The sequence below is a fragment of the Coffea arabica genome, chromosome 2e (assembly GCF_036785885.1).
Source record: "Coffea arabica cultivar ET-39 chromosome 2e, Coffea Arabica ET-39 HiFi, whole genome shotgun sequence".
NCBI classification, from domain to species: Eukaryota; Viridiplantae; Streptophyta; class Magnoliopsida; order Gentianales; family Rubiaceae; genus Coffea; species Coffea arabica.
Window position 1 is genome coordinate 29,370,752 of NC_092313.1, and position 16,704 is coordinate 29,387,455.

The 16,704-nt window shown below is 35.4% G+C and overlaps 1 protein-coding gene and 1 long non-coding RNA gene across 9 annotated transcripts; both read right to left on the reverse strand.

Annotated features, from left to right (window-relative positions):
- LOC113732323 (uncharacterized) lies at positions 1-4,888 on the reverse strand. Of its 6 annotated transcripts, none has more exons than XR_011840649.1 (9): positions 4,252-4,888; positions 3,904-4,033; positions 3,339-3,490; positions 2,801-2,881; positions 1,945-2,073; positions 1,663-1,785; positions 1,283-1,339; positions 1,045-1,114; positions 1-333 (listed from the first exon to the last, which is right to left on the reverse strand). It is a non-coding gene; the product is annotated as an uncharacterized lncRNA (long non-coding RNA). The 6 variants fall into 6 exon arrangements; XR_011840648.1 differs by having other exon boundaries at positions 3,904-3,963; positions 4,252-4,877; XR_003458721.2 differs by having other exon boundaries at positions 2,801-3,490.
- Positions 4,889-7,825: 2,937 nt separating this feature from the next.
- Positions 7,826-16,292, reverse strand: LOC113732329 (phenylacetaldehyde reductase). Of its 3 annotated transcripts, none has more exons than XM_027258031.2 (6): positions 16,073-16,292; positions 13,709-13,878; positions 12,579-12,767; positions 11,014-11,176; positions 9,434-9,620; positions 7,826-8,154 (listed from the first exon to the last, which is right to left on the reverse strand). In XM_027258031.2, the coding sequence occupies exons 1-6, from the start codon at positions 16,188-16,190 to the stop codon at positions 8,007-8,009; spliced, it is 975 nt and encodes a 324-aa protein (XP_027113832.1). In that variant the 5' UTR covers positions 16,191-16,292; the 3' UTR covers positions 7,826-8,006. The 3 variants fall into 3 exon arrangements, with proteins under 3 accessions (XP_027113832.1, XP_071936388.1, XP_071936389.1); XM_072080287.1 differs by having other exon boundaries at positions 13,709-15,972; positions 16,073-16,194; XM_072080288.1 differs by lacking the exon at positions 16,073-16,292 and adding an exon at positions 14,318-16,054.
- Between the last annotated feature and the right edge of the window lie 412 nt (positions 16,293-16,704).

Sequence of the window (16,704 nt, forward strand, 5' to 3'; positions counted from 1 at the left end):
TTATTTGAGTAATATAGTTTTGTTATAAATATTGAATAGTCATCCGAAAGAGGTTCTAGTTCTACAGGCATTTTAAATACGAAAATCAAACAAGTTCAATTTTAGTCTTGAATGTTTAGGTTGTTGAAGCTGAGCAGATCAACGCCTAGAAGAGCATCCAAAAAGTATGAAGTTATAATGCTGAACACAGTAGCTCGAGATAGCCTGAATGCAGCAGAGCCTAGAATCTGACAGATATCAACGCAAAGTTCCACCAAGATTCATCCGAAATTGAACAAGGCCATCAGGCAAATCAATAGCTTCTCCATCATCAATAAACATAGAATCGTTCACCTGTCCAAAAGACTCCAAATTAATCATAATCCAGACAAAAAATGAGGAAAAGAAAAGAATCTTGCAATACATGTATCTGAAAACAAAATTATTCCCACAAACTATTTTCTCAAAATGGCAATATGACCAAAAACGAACTGACATATGGACTCTTTCTCCACTGCTGGCCTATTTTCTAATCTGCAGGGAAGTGCACAAAGGATGAAAAGGTCACACATGCATTGCAACATAGCAAAGATTCTGTAACAATTACAGCAGAAGCACTAATATTTCAAGTTTTCCCTGTCCTCACTAATACGATAAACCTTCCATCATCTAACAACTTAGCCAAGGATGAACAGGCCTCTAGACTTGCTTTTAAAAGCATACACAGTGACCATGAATCTTGTAAGCAACTACCACCCCTGGAAAAAGATAAACTACTTTTACCCACTAAGATTATTCTCTAGCTCAGGTGTAACAGGTACTAATATATTATTCCAACTTATTCTTCAACTTTGAATGATCTAAGCATGTTTATACAATGTTCTCTTCAATATATTCCTTCACTGCACATACTTTAAGCATGTTTGCATAAACCAATAGAACTAAGACTTGCACAAAAATGGACAAACCAAATATCTGCATCCAACGAAAGTGGAAACAAATGAAGCAAACTTGTGCCCGCAAGAGAAGAGCATCAAGTAAAGCTAAGTGAGCAGGGAGACATACTTCTTGTATATTCTTTCTATCCCCTCCACCACTCAAATCATGCCCAAGAATGCAACCTGCAAGACTTGACCTGACATGTAAAGAGAACAAAAGGCTGAATTTGCATGAGATATAATTAATTCATAAAGTAAACTGTGAACCCAGCTTTAGCAACATCGGAGCCATCAGGAATCAGGGAACTAACACTATGGGAAAAGGCAATGATAAGAAAGATAGGAAAACAAAGAACTATTTCTACCAGAACTGCAAGATTCAGTCAGCAATTTCCCAATCTTCGCGAGGAAAAGTAGAACAACTGCACGCATAGATAAGAAATCAGAAAATTACAAGTTAACATCAAACAAGGGACATTTTGCAGTGGAATTACGTAAGTATGCACTTTGCATGCCACAAGGGAGATGTATAGTACCCTAAATCTACTGAAATAGGCTCATATGGTCAAACATCTTCAACATTCATACTCCAATGATGTAATTGTTTGCCAATCTGGTTGTTTCATCCTTAATTACTAAGACAGTTCTGATTTTCAAAAAAAGTTACAATGTTGATGAGCAGGAGAAATGCAGAGAGCTTAAGTTAGCATTTTAAGGCTAATGCATCAAATTATGACCCACACACCTCTGGCTATGATACACGCTATCTCCTTAAGCACATCATTGTCAAACGTTCAAGATCTAACCTCAACAGAGCATCCATGAGTATTACTGCCTCAGGACTTGCTTTCAAAATCAAAGATGGTGCCTAGGTACATCATATCAGAAAAAACCAGTTTAGGCCACATCAGACGAGCACTAGTACCACTCTATGATTTTATGAAATCTAAATTGGAATCAAGATTCTATAAGAAGCAAGCCATGAAGAAGGAAAACTCCTATTGAATAGAGAACTTCGAACACTTACTGTCTGACCAATTTCGGACATCAAGCAAGCAATATCAGCAATCACTTTCTCGTCTCCCGTATTAAGAGTTGGAAGAAAAAGCACTCCCTTTAGAAATCCAATTCTGCTTAACAAAGCTTGTGGCAAACCCTATGCAATAAAGGACGAGGAATTAGGATATAATACAGAAGTTCTGATTCAGGAAACTTGATTGTTTATACTCCCTAAATAAGCACGAAGAATAACTGCAGTGGAATCAAAATAGTATAGCTAAAGAATTGCAAGAACAACTCTCCCTTGTTTTGTCAGTAAGGTTGCTATGTTCCCCAATATAATAATCTCCCATGGTAAAATAAACTGATAATATTTCGTACACATGATCTTAGTTTAAACGCTGCATTTTCTAGAATCATGTAACAGCTATTATATTAGTATATATTTTTGACTCTTTTCTTTCAGCTTCACTAAAAAAGGCCTTAACCATCTTCTGACGTCTCCCATAGTGGTGTTGGCAAGAAGGTAGCAAGAAGAAATATGTTAGTCTTCTCGTGAATTTAGACATGATGGATGGATTTGTTTTGCGTACAACATTCATATAGTGCACAATGGCACTTGAAGAATTAAAAAGGAGATTCCGCACAGGAATTGAAATAATATGCCATCTAGTTCATGCAAAAATCTGTTTTTTGCATTACCAGAACTTATTTATCACAAAATAGAAATAATAAGTCAAGACTGCAAAGAACTAATATTTTCAACCAATACAAGAGGAAAGAAAAAATTCATAAAATATACTGAAAAATCATATTGAGAAAGTCAAACAGGTAATAGAAGATCAAGAAACAGCAATAAAGAAATGACAAACATAAAAACTTACGTTTTGGACAGAGCATAAAAAATGCTCTCAGTTTCAGCTGTAACAGCAATCCTAAATCTTTCAGCGTCTAACTCAGCTTGCCTGAAAAATGCCACTTATAAAATCAACCACAATAATCACAAAATAATCCAAATCCACAACTTGGTCAGAAATAAAAATAAAAAATTCGAAATACGTAATAGCAGAGTCTTCTCTGGCTTGAAGATTATTAAGATCAATAAAAACATTTCTTGAGATCAAGAGGGTCTTCACTTTGACCCAAAAAGGTAAACTCCTTGATGTAATTGGCTTTCAATAGCCTAATATTCCTGTTTGGCCCTGACCCTAAATGTATTCCTTCTTGTATTTCTCAAATCCAAAGTTAAAGAATTTCAAAACCCACAAGAAAAATTACCAATTCATAATAAATACTGTAAATGCATGCGAAAATACTGAGAAGAAAAAATGAAACTTTTTAAAGGAAAATCTTGATAAAACAGGAGTAGAAGGATATTAAGAACAAGTATGTTGGATGAGCGGTCAAAGGTCAAGACTTGGCCTTGAAATTCTTCTCCAATAGGGGTCTTGATGGAGAATATGCATCCTATTGTGAAATCTTTGTTACTGTTATGAGCTTCCATGGATTTAGGCTTATCTTCTTTTCGGCTTGTATTTCAGCTGATTTGAGGTTTTGTAATGGAGCACCAGTTTCTGAAGAGGAGAGACAGAAGAGAGGGAAAAAAATGAGGGAGCTCAAAAGATAAGACTAAACCTATCGCCTAAAAGAAAATTCGTGTAGTGTGGAAACTGGAAAGGAAGGGAAAAAAAAAGGAAAAGAAAATGAATGACAAAGAAGATAAACCACAATCGGTGCTCTACAAAGGTACAACCAATCCCTCTTAGCATCCGAAAGATATAAAAATAGAAATCGCGCAGGTATTTCTCTGCGAGTAGGCGGAAGGCAGTATAAAGTCGCACACAAAGGATCACAAGAATACACATTGCAAAGCATCTAACCCAACAGAACAAAGGAAGAAGGAAATGGAGAAGTAACCGACAACAATAACAACAAGAACAGAAAAAGCACAATAGGCCGATGCGAAAGGAAGCAGAAAGGAAATTACCTGAAGTAATAGGCAGAGGAAAGCAGAAAGGACAAGCTAGAGGATCCAGCTGAAACGGGGCTGCATAAGTAATAGGAGACGAAAATAAAAAAGATGTGGAAAAGAAACCGCATGAAAGACTAAGAAGCAGCTGCACAAAGGCACAAGCAACAGTAAGTAAATTATGGTAAGCTAAAGCAAAAAATAGTGTAAAAGCAACATATAAAAGGCATTTGGGGAAAATTATAGAAAATAAAAGATCAATTAAGAAAGGGAAATGCAAGGCAAAAGCCGGAGATCAGAGGGCGGGTCAAAGGAGGAAAGGGGAGGGAAATGAAAAAAGGAGATAAAAGCAGCAGGAGAGGTTACCTGGCGCAGTGAAACGGGCAAGGAGGAGCAGCAGCAGCAATAGCAAAACAGGAACGAAAGAGCAAATGGCCGATTGTGGGGAGAGGCAAGGAGAAGAAACAACATGGTTCGTGATGGCAGCCACCTAAACGGTCAGCAGGCAAGAGGAGACAGTAGGCGGAGAAGACGTGAAAGGGGGCGAAAGGCACAGTAAGTTCCGAAGGGGAGTAGCTGCAGAGTGGGGGGAGAGAGGGGAAAAGATGCGTGGACAAAGCAATATAGTACCAAAAAGAAGGAGAAGAGAAGACAGAGGATGAAAGGGAAAGAAGAGCAATTTGTGGTGGAGAAAAACACTGACGGGCTCAACCTAACAGATGCAGAAAAGTACAGTGCAGTCAAACAGGACTAACGAAAGACGGGGAGAGTGCAGAAGGAGGGAAAATTTCGAGTGGGTGGAGCCGGTAGAAAGGAGACTGACGAAGTGACAGAGAGGTGGCTGACAAGCTCAACCAAACCGGCTGCAGAGCAGGGGAAAACAGTGCCAACGAAAGAGACAGAAGCAGGACCACATCGAGAGGAAGGATCAGGTGCAACGACTACAGCTGCCAACCAATCAACCAACGCCATGTCACCAGGGAGCCAATCCCCTCTCGCCACGCGGAGGACGACCACGTCCAACGTGGATCCCGTGGCTCCGCCCTTAGTCTATATGGTTAATATAGCCAAAGAGGAGAATACGATCCTCAGGCCTTTTGTTTTTTCTTTCGTTGAAACAAAATTTTCCATTATTCCTTTTCTTTTCTTTTCTTTTCTCTTTAATTAAAAAATACTAAAAATATCTTTAGCTACGATTCCATTACAATGAATGGCTAATTTTCTGTTGTAGTTAGAGGATTATCAAAGTTTTGGTTCATCGATTACTGTGAAATCTAATTTAATTGATTTGTTTCATTTATTTATGAGTAATTTAATCCTATAAAACCTTTTCTTACTCTTAAAATGAAGAATACTTTTATAAATTGATAGGTATCGAGTTACATACTAATTCTAAGGGTATCATTTTCATGGATAAATGCTCTATGTGGCTTCAGTGTAAATTTTAAATTTAGTCATTTATTGAGATTCATGTTGTGCAATGCCATCAGTGCGACATTGCCAACTTGAAAGCCTTTCAACATTTAGAACGATATTGTTCAGAAATAAGTGTAATAAGGCCATAGAATTATATTCTTAGTAAATTTCTTATACCTATTAAATTTCATTACTTTATAATGATTTTGTACATTTAAATATGACATTTATTTTAAGTTTTGTGCATGAACGTGGTTCAATATTCACTCAACTTAACAGCAAAAAAATATCTCAATAGATATCTCAAAACAAACATAGCAATTTAAAAGCATGAAAAGACTTCATGATTCATGTTTCATCCTCAAGCAGCTCAGCATCCTTTTTGTTATGCAGGCTGAACACAAGCATAATGGTCATCACGCCAATTAAAAGGATTGACTTCGGCCGTTTTCGATCAATTGCGTTGGTAGGATATAGATTTCTTTGTTTGTCGAAATAATTTGTGACATGCACGGGGAATACATATACAATTAGTTCATCTACAGTCAAATTTTACATTTATAACATTCTAAATACCCCACACATGATTTTTCTGCAAGTATACAGGTGATGAGCGAGTATAGGGTATTAAGAGTCGAACCCACAGAGAAGATTTTCAATTACCGGTGATTTTCGAACTTCTTTATTATCTAGACTATCATAGATGTAAAAGTAATGAAAATAATAATAGAAAGCTCCTAGAGGTATGGAATTCCTTACTATTCTTGCAAATGAAGTTACCGGTTAAGTAAATGCTATTATCTTGGCTAGTTATGGTGTAATTTCTTAATTTATGTGAAACATACTCTCGTAGTGAATCAACTATACTTATAGCTAAACCATACATACTCTTGTGGTTATGAATTAACTACAAGCTCATTTCTTCTATGAAATTACATGAAATAAGTCACTAAAACCACAAAGGTGCATCTCTACTCTCGTGAGCGTACTCCCTAGGTTTATCACTTCCTTGAACTAGTATTAAATTTCAATTTTCATTGCAAACTTAACACCTTTAGATAATCATAACTAATGGTCGGTTAATCATGATTAGAAAAGCAAAAGTGATAAATAACTTGCTTAAAATAATATCATCAAATAACCAAGTAAATATCACAAACAAGATATAGAAAGTTCATCCATAACTCTAAACATAAACTTTAAATAAACATGATAAAAACACAAAGCCAAACTTGTATTATAGCTAAATATGAAATCAAATACAAGAGAGAAAGTAGTAGAAGAGATATCACCCTTGTCACATGAGATCAACCTCTCCATCTTTGCTCCTCAATTTTCATCCAAATCTAACTATAAATATAAGAAGGACAAACTACACTAACTATTCTATACTACCCTAACTAATGAACTAAGAAAATTCTAGTGAAAACTACATTTTTGGTGAGTTTCTCTAACCTTCCAAAGTTGTGAAAATGTTCTCCAAGGCCTCTATTTATAGAGGAATTCAAGCTCAAGGTGAGCTGTTGAGGTTGATGTAAATTGCTCCTTGGAATCACCAAAAGATACTTCTTGAATTCTCTATACTTGCTTGCTCAGTTCTAGCCGGATTTCTTGCAGATAAATTGGTCAAAAATCTTGTGTGAACAGAGTACAAGTTGCAGAGCCGCAATTGGAGATCTGAGGGCAAGATCCGAGGTCGGATCGCTCAAAATACCCCTCGAATCTCATTTTTCTTCATTTTTATCTTCACTGCACATTAGGATCCGAGGCCTAGAACATGGGGATCCGAGCTCAGATCCTCCCCTCGGATGTAGCCTCTGATTACAGAAGTTTATCCGAGGTCGGGTTTAGTACAGATCTGAACTCGAATTTACTTGCTCTGTGTTTTTCCAACTTCCACTGATCTTTTCTTGATAATGGAGGCTGAACTAGTTCTTGTGCAAAATATGAAAGTTGTAGCTCTTTGAGTTCGCTTTTCAATGCATCAAGAATCATCCAATTTGAAGCTTTGTGAACTAAAAAATGATCAAAAAACCCTCAACTGGTCAGAACTCTTTTTCAGCTTTCGACCATCAAAATGCACTTCTGTATTTCGACTTTTTGATAATGAAAACGACTGAACTGGATTTCGATGTTTTCATACCAAATATAGATCTATCTCTTAGCTTCAAAATGGTATAAGAATCATCTCAATCCGATACTTGTACTCAAGATATTGTCAAAATACCATAAGGTATTGAAGCTGTGAAACTTGCTTCCTTTTGTTCTTGCTTGCATTTCCTCTTTTGCATTTCATGTCTTCTTTAAACTACTTCAAATCATCATCAATCATCCAAATATCTTCTCAAATCACTCTATTTGATGATTGAATCCTTAAACCTATAAAAACATGAAGTTTTTACGATAAAAATCCATAGAAATGCAATTTTACTACTTAAACTACAAAATGTATATTTTCATTTGAAACCTAGTTCATTAGCTATAAACATGACTAAACACACCAAAACTAAATAATAAAACACACTTAAAACACTCAAAATATGCACTTATCAATTTGGACACCAAGGATGGGATTTGGACACTAATGTTAATAGAAGTTTTGCCAAACTGGAATAAGCATGTGGAGGGTTTAAAGCAGGAAAGTTTTGAGAACATGTAACAATTTTCTATTCAGTAGTTGATTCACAAAAAATCATTTCTATTATTTAAGGACTAACTAAATTCTTCTCCTTGAAGCTTTCAATGGTATCCTTTAGGCTGACATCCAATGGAATCAATTCCATTCCCAAGCTTTTAACTTTCTTGTTTGATACTCCATAGTCTGGGTGTAGGGAATTGCCACTGGTAGAACACCTAAGGAAAAAGAGGAGAGGTGAATACATATATACTCATCAAATTTAACTCTTCAAAAATGAGGGGGGCATTTGCTATATGATGCATATGTAATCAATGTTCACTACTTTGTTCCTTGTTGATATTCAAATCAACATGATGCTACCAATTTCTAACTGCATAACTGTCCAGTAAACACATGACTGTGGCCTATATATCTGGCCTTTGCCCAAGAAATTTAGCCTAGAAACAAGTTGAGAGGCTCAGAAGTTAGTCTGGAAGGTGGAACTCATAGAAGGAAGAAGAGATGACACTTCCAAGCTGAATTCACTAATTTGAACCGACTCTTTTAACCCTGCGAAATCTTTTGGCATTGCAGGTTGAATTTCTTCCAGATTGGGCATCTTACAGAACAGAAGCCTCTCACAGGAACTTTTTTCCTACCAGAACCAGAATCTATCCTGGCTTGGCTCCAAGACCAAGCATCATCACGCCATTTTGCCTAGTCCATAATACCTACCAAAATATATTGAAACAATATGCCAAATATTTTGGTTCAGTATTATCAGAAAGCATCTAGTTGTTGGATAAGTGAATTCATTTCTATGAAGAGGTATATCTTTCCTGCTTTGCATTGAAAGAATTCTGTAATAGACCTTTCTAACTTAATATGTTAAAACCTTTCTGTGAGTAATTGGAAAACCAAAATGCTGATTTGGTCATAGTAACTTGAAAGAGTCAAATTTGAAGTACAATATCAAGAGATAAACATTTTGTTTTGGTACTTTATTTTTCACTATTCCTGTAGCAAAAAGAATGCCGGATTCTGCTCCTATTTGAAATTCTGCATGCTGGCTTGGGGAGCTGATCAACTCCTGTCTGATTCACAGTTGAATCAGCTTAAGCAACTGAACTAATGGATTCTTCTACGACTACATTACCTCTATTCTAAGTGTCTTTCCATCCAATGAAACAGAAAGATATACCTGTAAAATTTACAGATTCTATATTGATGGCAAACGGCAAAACCATATCAAATTAATTATTTCATCCAGAAGTATGGAGGATCCAAGTGATAGTAGAAAAATTTTTAGTTGATCATGCAGAAAGTTGTTACAATTACATATTTTCTTGGACCTCAACTCATGAAAAAACCTTATTGCAAGAAGAAATCAAAGAAAGCGGCTTGTTTATGAGAAGATGATGCTTAACAACATAGAATATGCTTTTAATCAGGTTCAAAGGAGATGTCATGACATATGACATAATTTGGCATGGAATTAGTTGAAGCTATACATACATATCTGGTAAGTGGAAAGTAGGGTAAAGTTCTCGCAGAAGTTTGATGAGCTGAGAGATGTGAGCAGATCTCTCAATTATACAATATCTTCCTCTGGCAGAAGGTATTTCAAAGGCTATAATGTGTGCATAGGCTACATCTCTAACATCAACCCATCCAAAAGGTGCACCCTTGATCGAATCAGCTCCTGCATTGAAAAATTCAATGAATAATATGATCAACCTGTAATCACTAACATATCTTGCAAGTGTTTTTGAAGGAACTATTAGCCAATATTGAGAGAGAAAAATATCCAAATCTAGAAGCTAGTGCAGCCTTTTAGTCGAAATGGAGATTTACATTGAGAATTGCATATCTTTTTCTACTTTCTTGGTATACCAATAGCTATTAAAGAAAGTGATTCTTGGCAGGTCAATAAGCTAGTAAGGCAGGTCATTAACCACTTGAAACAACTGTTGGACTCAAAAGTTGCATAACTGATTTAGTCATTTGGATGCAATTTTACTAACTCAATTAAGTAATACATGCTAAAAATGTCCTCAAGTCCTTTGCTTTTATTCAATTTTCCAACAGTCTGTCTACTTTCATAAGAAAAGCCATTTACTAGGCAGGCCAGGCTAAGAAATCAACGTGATTGTGAATATGCAGGTTTCTCTGGATGATACGTGTTCAAAGTTCAAACAGACAGGTAATAGAATGAAGTTGAAAAATTTATTGCTTCCTTCCCGCCATATGTGATAGTAAATCAACCAAAATATATATATATATATATATAGAGAGAGAGAGAGAGAGAGAGAGAGAGAGATTTGTCATCTGTTCTTGCAAAAGGTAAAAGTTAAGGAGAGTCATCAATAATAGGAACATGAGTAATTGAATGAGCTGATTAGAAACGGAACTTTCCAGCATGTAAAAAGGCCACAAATAACAAGTACTGTGGTGGAATACTAACAGGTAGACTTCTGCAGTGTGATTGGTTATAATATCTAGGCAAAATACTCTGCAGTGTGATTGGTTATACTATCTAGGCAAAAAACTATGGGATTCATGATAACTTTTCCGTCCGGGCAATAGGATGTCTTTCAACTGATAAAACTGAGATTCAAACATAAATTACACAAGTAAAAATAGTTAGGAATTACACAACTTTTCATGATACTTCAGGGAGGAAACATAGTTTGGAATATTACTCAAATATTTTTCTCTGTGTATTTGACTTAAAATGCAAATTTCGCAGCAAAAAAGGTGCTATCATAGATGAAACCAAAAGAAAACCTTTGCTTTCTTGTATTATATGTGCCTTCACTTGTATTTATGTACCTTTGCTTTAGATTACCCAAATGCAACCAGAGAAAACCTGAAATGAGATGGAATATGATGGGCAAGAATGCATATATTTGTTAGGAGATTGTTTTGTTGAATGAATAGGCTCTAAATATTAGTAGAGTTACATAAGAATTACTTGCTTGTACTACTTTGCGAAGAACAAACTTCAAATGGCCAGGAAGCCTCTAACTGAAAAACATAAATACACATCAGATAGAGCATGATTAACTAAAGATCTTAAAGGTTTCCAGAAGTACCATTTACTAGGTTCAGGATTATTCCTACACTTTGACTGGCAAAAGGCTGCAGGATAGGACCAATAACCATTCCTGGATTAATCACAATCATGTCAATTCCATGCTCTTTTGTGAATTGCCATGCAGCATTCTCTGCCAAAATTTTTGAAAGTACATACCACATCTGAAAAGACCAAAAGGTTTGTCAGTTATCCTTGTATAAGGTATTTCTTCAAGGACAATACAAAAGCATGTTTTGAAAACAAAAGAACTCTGAAAAACCTCCTGTCTCATTCCAAGTTTTGTCCAACATTTGAGATCAAGAGTTGTTGGCCTAGTCCATGACTGGTGCGGCTAAAGTTGGCGTTAAGAGTATGTAGGCTGGTGGTGGGGCAACTCTAGGCATGTTATATAGGGCAATCTTAGGGATGGCATGTCTTTAATGGTGCGTGATCACGATATCCAGGAACTACTTAGCACTGGACATCTCAGAATCATTTCAGTGACACATAACGCCATTATTGAATTGCAACTACCAATTCACCTTAAGCATTATAAGTCCCCAGTTCAAGTCAAAAGATTGGGGTATTGCGATTCCTAGATTTTTACCCCTGTCCTTGGTTAAAATTAACACTTTCTGCACTGCCTTCCAGGTATAATGAAACCTAAAGGTTAGACATATCTAGACAGGCTATGATTTAGACACAACTAGTTTTCGTCAATTTCTCAAGAATAGTGTTCAACCTCCTTTGGAGAAAGCTTATCTACATAACTTTATTTGAATATATTCTACAAAAAAATACAAAATATCAGCATAACACTTGTTAAGCACAATTTTTTTGCGTCTCAATCTTATAGGTACTGTTTCAATTTTAAGGCCATATCATCAATCATTGTGACTGGAAAGCTTCCCGTTATGTGAGGTGCATAATAGTGTGTCCTAATATCCTTACATACATGAAGTGTCCATATGAACTCTTTTCAATTACTAGTAACTTTCTTCTAGTTCTTCGAGATTTGGCTAGCACTATCCTGTTGTGATTCTCTGAAAACTCAGCACTTTGCTATAGGAAGTAATTGGGCTTTTATGGTGCAAGCCTAACATTTGATACTAACATTTCAGTTGCAGTTACTTGATTTCTTCTGAATAAGTTAGACCGTCTGTCACGTTAAATTCATCTTAAAATTGCATACTGTTGCTCTATGCCTGTTTTGATTGCCTGCCATCAGCCTTGTGATTTTTTGGTGATGTCAAATAGTCATCCTTGGAAACACAGGCAATATTTGTTCTCTATTTTCTAGACAAACTATCAAATCGTCTTTCTCTTGATGCTTTCATACATCATTAACTCTACTGATCAAAACCATTATAATTGTTGCTTAGACGCACGCACACACCAAAACAAAAAAAGGCAGAGAAATTGGATTGTGGTATGATTTGGAAAACATGAACAACAATGGCATTCTTTTTCCTACAAAAGTATCATCAGGATCAATCTACTCTCGGCTTCTGTTGGGTTAACAAATGAAACAAAACAAATACTTCATCAGGAGTTTATCTTGAAAAAAGAATATGGTAAATGCACCTTGTGCTCTTCACAGTATGACGGGTCTGAAAACCAACTCTCATCAACTACCACACCATCCTTTAATTCTGGGTTGTTTGCAACGGCAGCCATAGAAGATGTTAATACTACTCTTTTGATACATGAAACTCTTGCACAAGAGCGCAGCACATTTAGTGTTCCCTTTACTGCAGGGTCCAATAGCTCTGCCTAAGAATCGAAGCAGAAAGAAGAAGTCAGGCATTGGAGAAACTATATACATAAGCTCCATCCATGCTTCATGACAAAAGTTATCATTTAAGTACTCTAATTCTAACTAGTAATGGATTTTTAGTACATATGCCTTTCAGTATACAGCTCCATTTCAATGTTTATTCATCACGTGGATCATCTTAAGTACCAAAAGAACCAACATTGGGAAACTAGAGAAATATGTATGGCAGTCGTACAAATATAGGTTCTTGAACACCTTAGATCAACTATCAACACTGCTAAAAAAGAGAAAGTTCATGCTCCCTGAGATCTTAAAAGATGGAAAAGTCTAGCAAATCTGATTACTATTTTATAGCACTGAATAACTCCTGTAATTGCAATATGTTCTTTGAATTGCAAGCTGGGAGCTAAAATGCTTCTAAATTTCAACTGGCAAGAGGTATAGATCACATTTGTTCGACTTATATACTCAACAGATGAAACTTCACAACACTTCATTGTCTTTGCTAATGAATTCTGGAAGTAGTATGAAATGTTCCAAGATATGAAGAAATTATCTTCAACATTTTTGCCTATCTGCATTATTTATCTCTTACCTTCAGAACAAAAAATCAATTAGAAGGTCCTTGTGCACTATAAAGACATTGAACTGAAAATATTGAAATTTAACTTGTTTATCTTTTATTGTTTCAGTAGACTAACTCATGCACTCAATACGAGTATTATAAGGTTGCTCAGATCAAACGTCAGAGGATTGTATTATGTCGTAAAATTTGCTAAATCATCCATAATGACCTCAAGCAGCAGAGCCATGAGCCATCCACTTGAAGAAATAACTAAAATGAGTAAATATGTCTCTCACAAACTCATAGAGCAAAAGTACTCGAAATTTTTGTTGACTTATGGTCTTTCTCCAAGCGGTCAGAAGGTCAATGTACCTCAGGGTTGCTGACAGAAAGCAGAACAGGAGATGCTGTGTGAAATACGCCTTCACAGCCATCAACTAGAGCACTGAAGGATCCATTTTCTAGTAAGTCTGCCTGAAACAAGTGAAGTCTTTCCTTGGCTCCATCAAGTGCCATCAAGAATTCTGTCTTATTTGGATCATCTGTGGCATGAATACAAGCCAGTATCATGTTTTTAGCACAAAAATACTCAAGGCAAACCAAATTTGTGATTAAAAGGATAACATAGTTCTAATGAACCGAAAAGTATGATGTTAGCGTGTTATATAACATTGAAAAGAGGAAAGAAACAAAAGATGGTAGGGAGTGACAGTATGCAGGTACAATCGATTCTTGTGCTCTCTAAAGTGCAAAACTTCTTTTTGGCAAATTATGTTTCCTCAAACTCTGTTTTGCAATTTGACAATGGATTCTAGTAGCATCACAGATACTGTAACTTTGAAAATCATCAACATTTTTTAAACGGAATGATCACAAAAGTCAATGTGCATCTGATGTTGATTTATAATGAAGTAAAAGTTAGCAGCATAATTGGACAGTAGTAAAATGCCACAATCATCCAGCATATAGCAAGCCAATCACCTCTCCACCACTAGGTCATCTCCTCAGAACCAGCTTATACAATGCAGGGCAGGGATCACTATACATGTAGAAACTAGCATCTCCTAGAGAAGATCATAATATTATGTGAAATTCAAATAAAGATGTTATATTAACTGAACAAATTTGAAGATAATAAAAGATATGGGGTAAACTTTTCGTTGTTTTGATTGCTCGCATCCAAATCCTGAAGCTTTCAAGAAGAGAATTTGGCATAGCTGAAGTTAAATACAAATCAATTTCAAGTTATAAAAGAACTTTCATCACCATTTTTATGTCAAAAGAAGTTTCCCCGGAATAAATTTTGGAATTAATTCATCTATCTCATCCTTTTATCCTTCTGTATAATATATAACAAATACAAATAAAACCAACAAAATTAGATAGCTTTTAACTTTTAAGGTGCCTGCCAATGCCCAGTCTAAAACATGATTTTGCACATAAAGACAACTATCTTGAATCCATCTAACTAGTTATGTCTCATAGTGATGACCAGAGTTGAACTCACTCAAACTTTTCTTATAAAAAAAATAACCATTTAAACTACTTAGCACAATCGGAAATGATACCCTACATATTATAGGTTTAATGTCTAGTTTAAGTTTGTGCTGGATAGGGACGTGACAATGGAAAAATTTTCCATGAAATGGTGACGTTGCACCTATGAAGACTGAATACTATTAAATAAATCAGTGTAACACAAATAAGGGTCTCACAAGTTGAGTTCTCTCCATTTAGATCAATTTGTGTAATTTTTATAATATTTGGTGTAAATTTGTATAGTTTTGATGTAATCACTAACTACGTAGCTTGAGTTGACAAATTCAAATTTACAATTAAACTGTATGAGTTATATAAAAAAAAATTGCAAGAATTACGTGAGTTAGTTTAAATTGGACAAAACTAAATTTGTGGGGACCTGATCCGTGTGACACATAGTACTTGAGTGACAACATAACATACAAAACAGAATAATGAACTCTAATCCGTCGCTAAATTGCAAGTTTCCTATTCAAAATGACCTTTTATGTATTGCATGACATGGCACAATGTTGTCTTAAATGTAAGGGTAAATTACATTTTATCCCCCTATGGTTTAGTATTTTTTTGTACATAACCTTCTTATATATGGTTTCAAAAACTATACATAACCCCCTCATAATTTGGATTAAAGTATCAAAATAATGGAAATAATCATACGTATGCGTGTGTGTATATATATATCTATATATATATAGCACTTTCCTTCAAAAGACTAATAATACATAAAATTATATAAAATCATATTTATCCTAAATTATGTATTATTTCTCAACAATCGAATTAAGCCAATTTGTCAAACTCAAATTCAAGCTTGAGTTCAGCTAGGCTCATTTAGTTTAACGCATTCAAACTTCAATATTTAACAAATTAAACTCTTGAACAACACTTACAGTTCATATAACAGATAATATAAGAAAACAGTCTAAATATCAAATATTGTACTCACCTCGATTCAACTTATTTAAAAGCGCTATATCCACAAATTTGAAATACCTCTATTTTGTAGGACATAGTGCCACCCAATATGCGACGTAGTACCCAAAACCGGTTGAAGCTTTTCCTTGTAAGGTTATGATTAATGTAGGGAACAAGACCTTTGTACAAACACATGCAAAACAGGAATAATCTACAACTATAAACACATTACAATTAGCAACTTTCAAGATGGCTTATATGGAGTTTTGAATGACGTACTAAGATCACGAACAGAAGCTTTGACAGTATAACCGCGGTCTAGAAGCAGCTTCACCAGCCATGAAGCTATGTAACCCGAAGCTCCGGTCACACACACCACTTTCCCAGCTCCACTCATCTCCCCTTGGACCCCGTTTGCTTGTGTCTTAAGTATGTTAGCTTGACTACAGAAGAATTCATATACTTTAATGGACGAAGAAAGTAGTGGTTGTTGAAGTTTCAGCAAAGGACAAAGCGTTGTTTTAACTCCACCTCTTCTTTCCAAGATGGGATTAGATTTTTCAATTTAATCATAATCAGTCGAGACTTTTTGGTAGTATTTAGTGTCTGATCACGACTTTTTTTTATTTTTTTTTGGTGTATAAGCGGGAGGTTTCTGATAACGACGCAAGTCATAAATTCTTTGATGTTCTTAAATATATGTGAGAATATTTCTTAGGGCAAATTCTACTTTACTCCCATGTGGTTTAGTTTTTTTTACATAACCCTCATATGGTTTCAAAAACTATACATAACCCACTCATGGTTTGGATTAAAGTGTCAAAGTGATGAAAATAATCATTCTTAACGGAATCACCTAAAATGTCAAAAATATTTTTATGTAAAGTTGAAAATTATTTATTAACCAATGG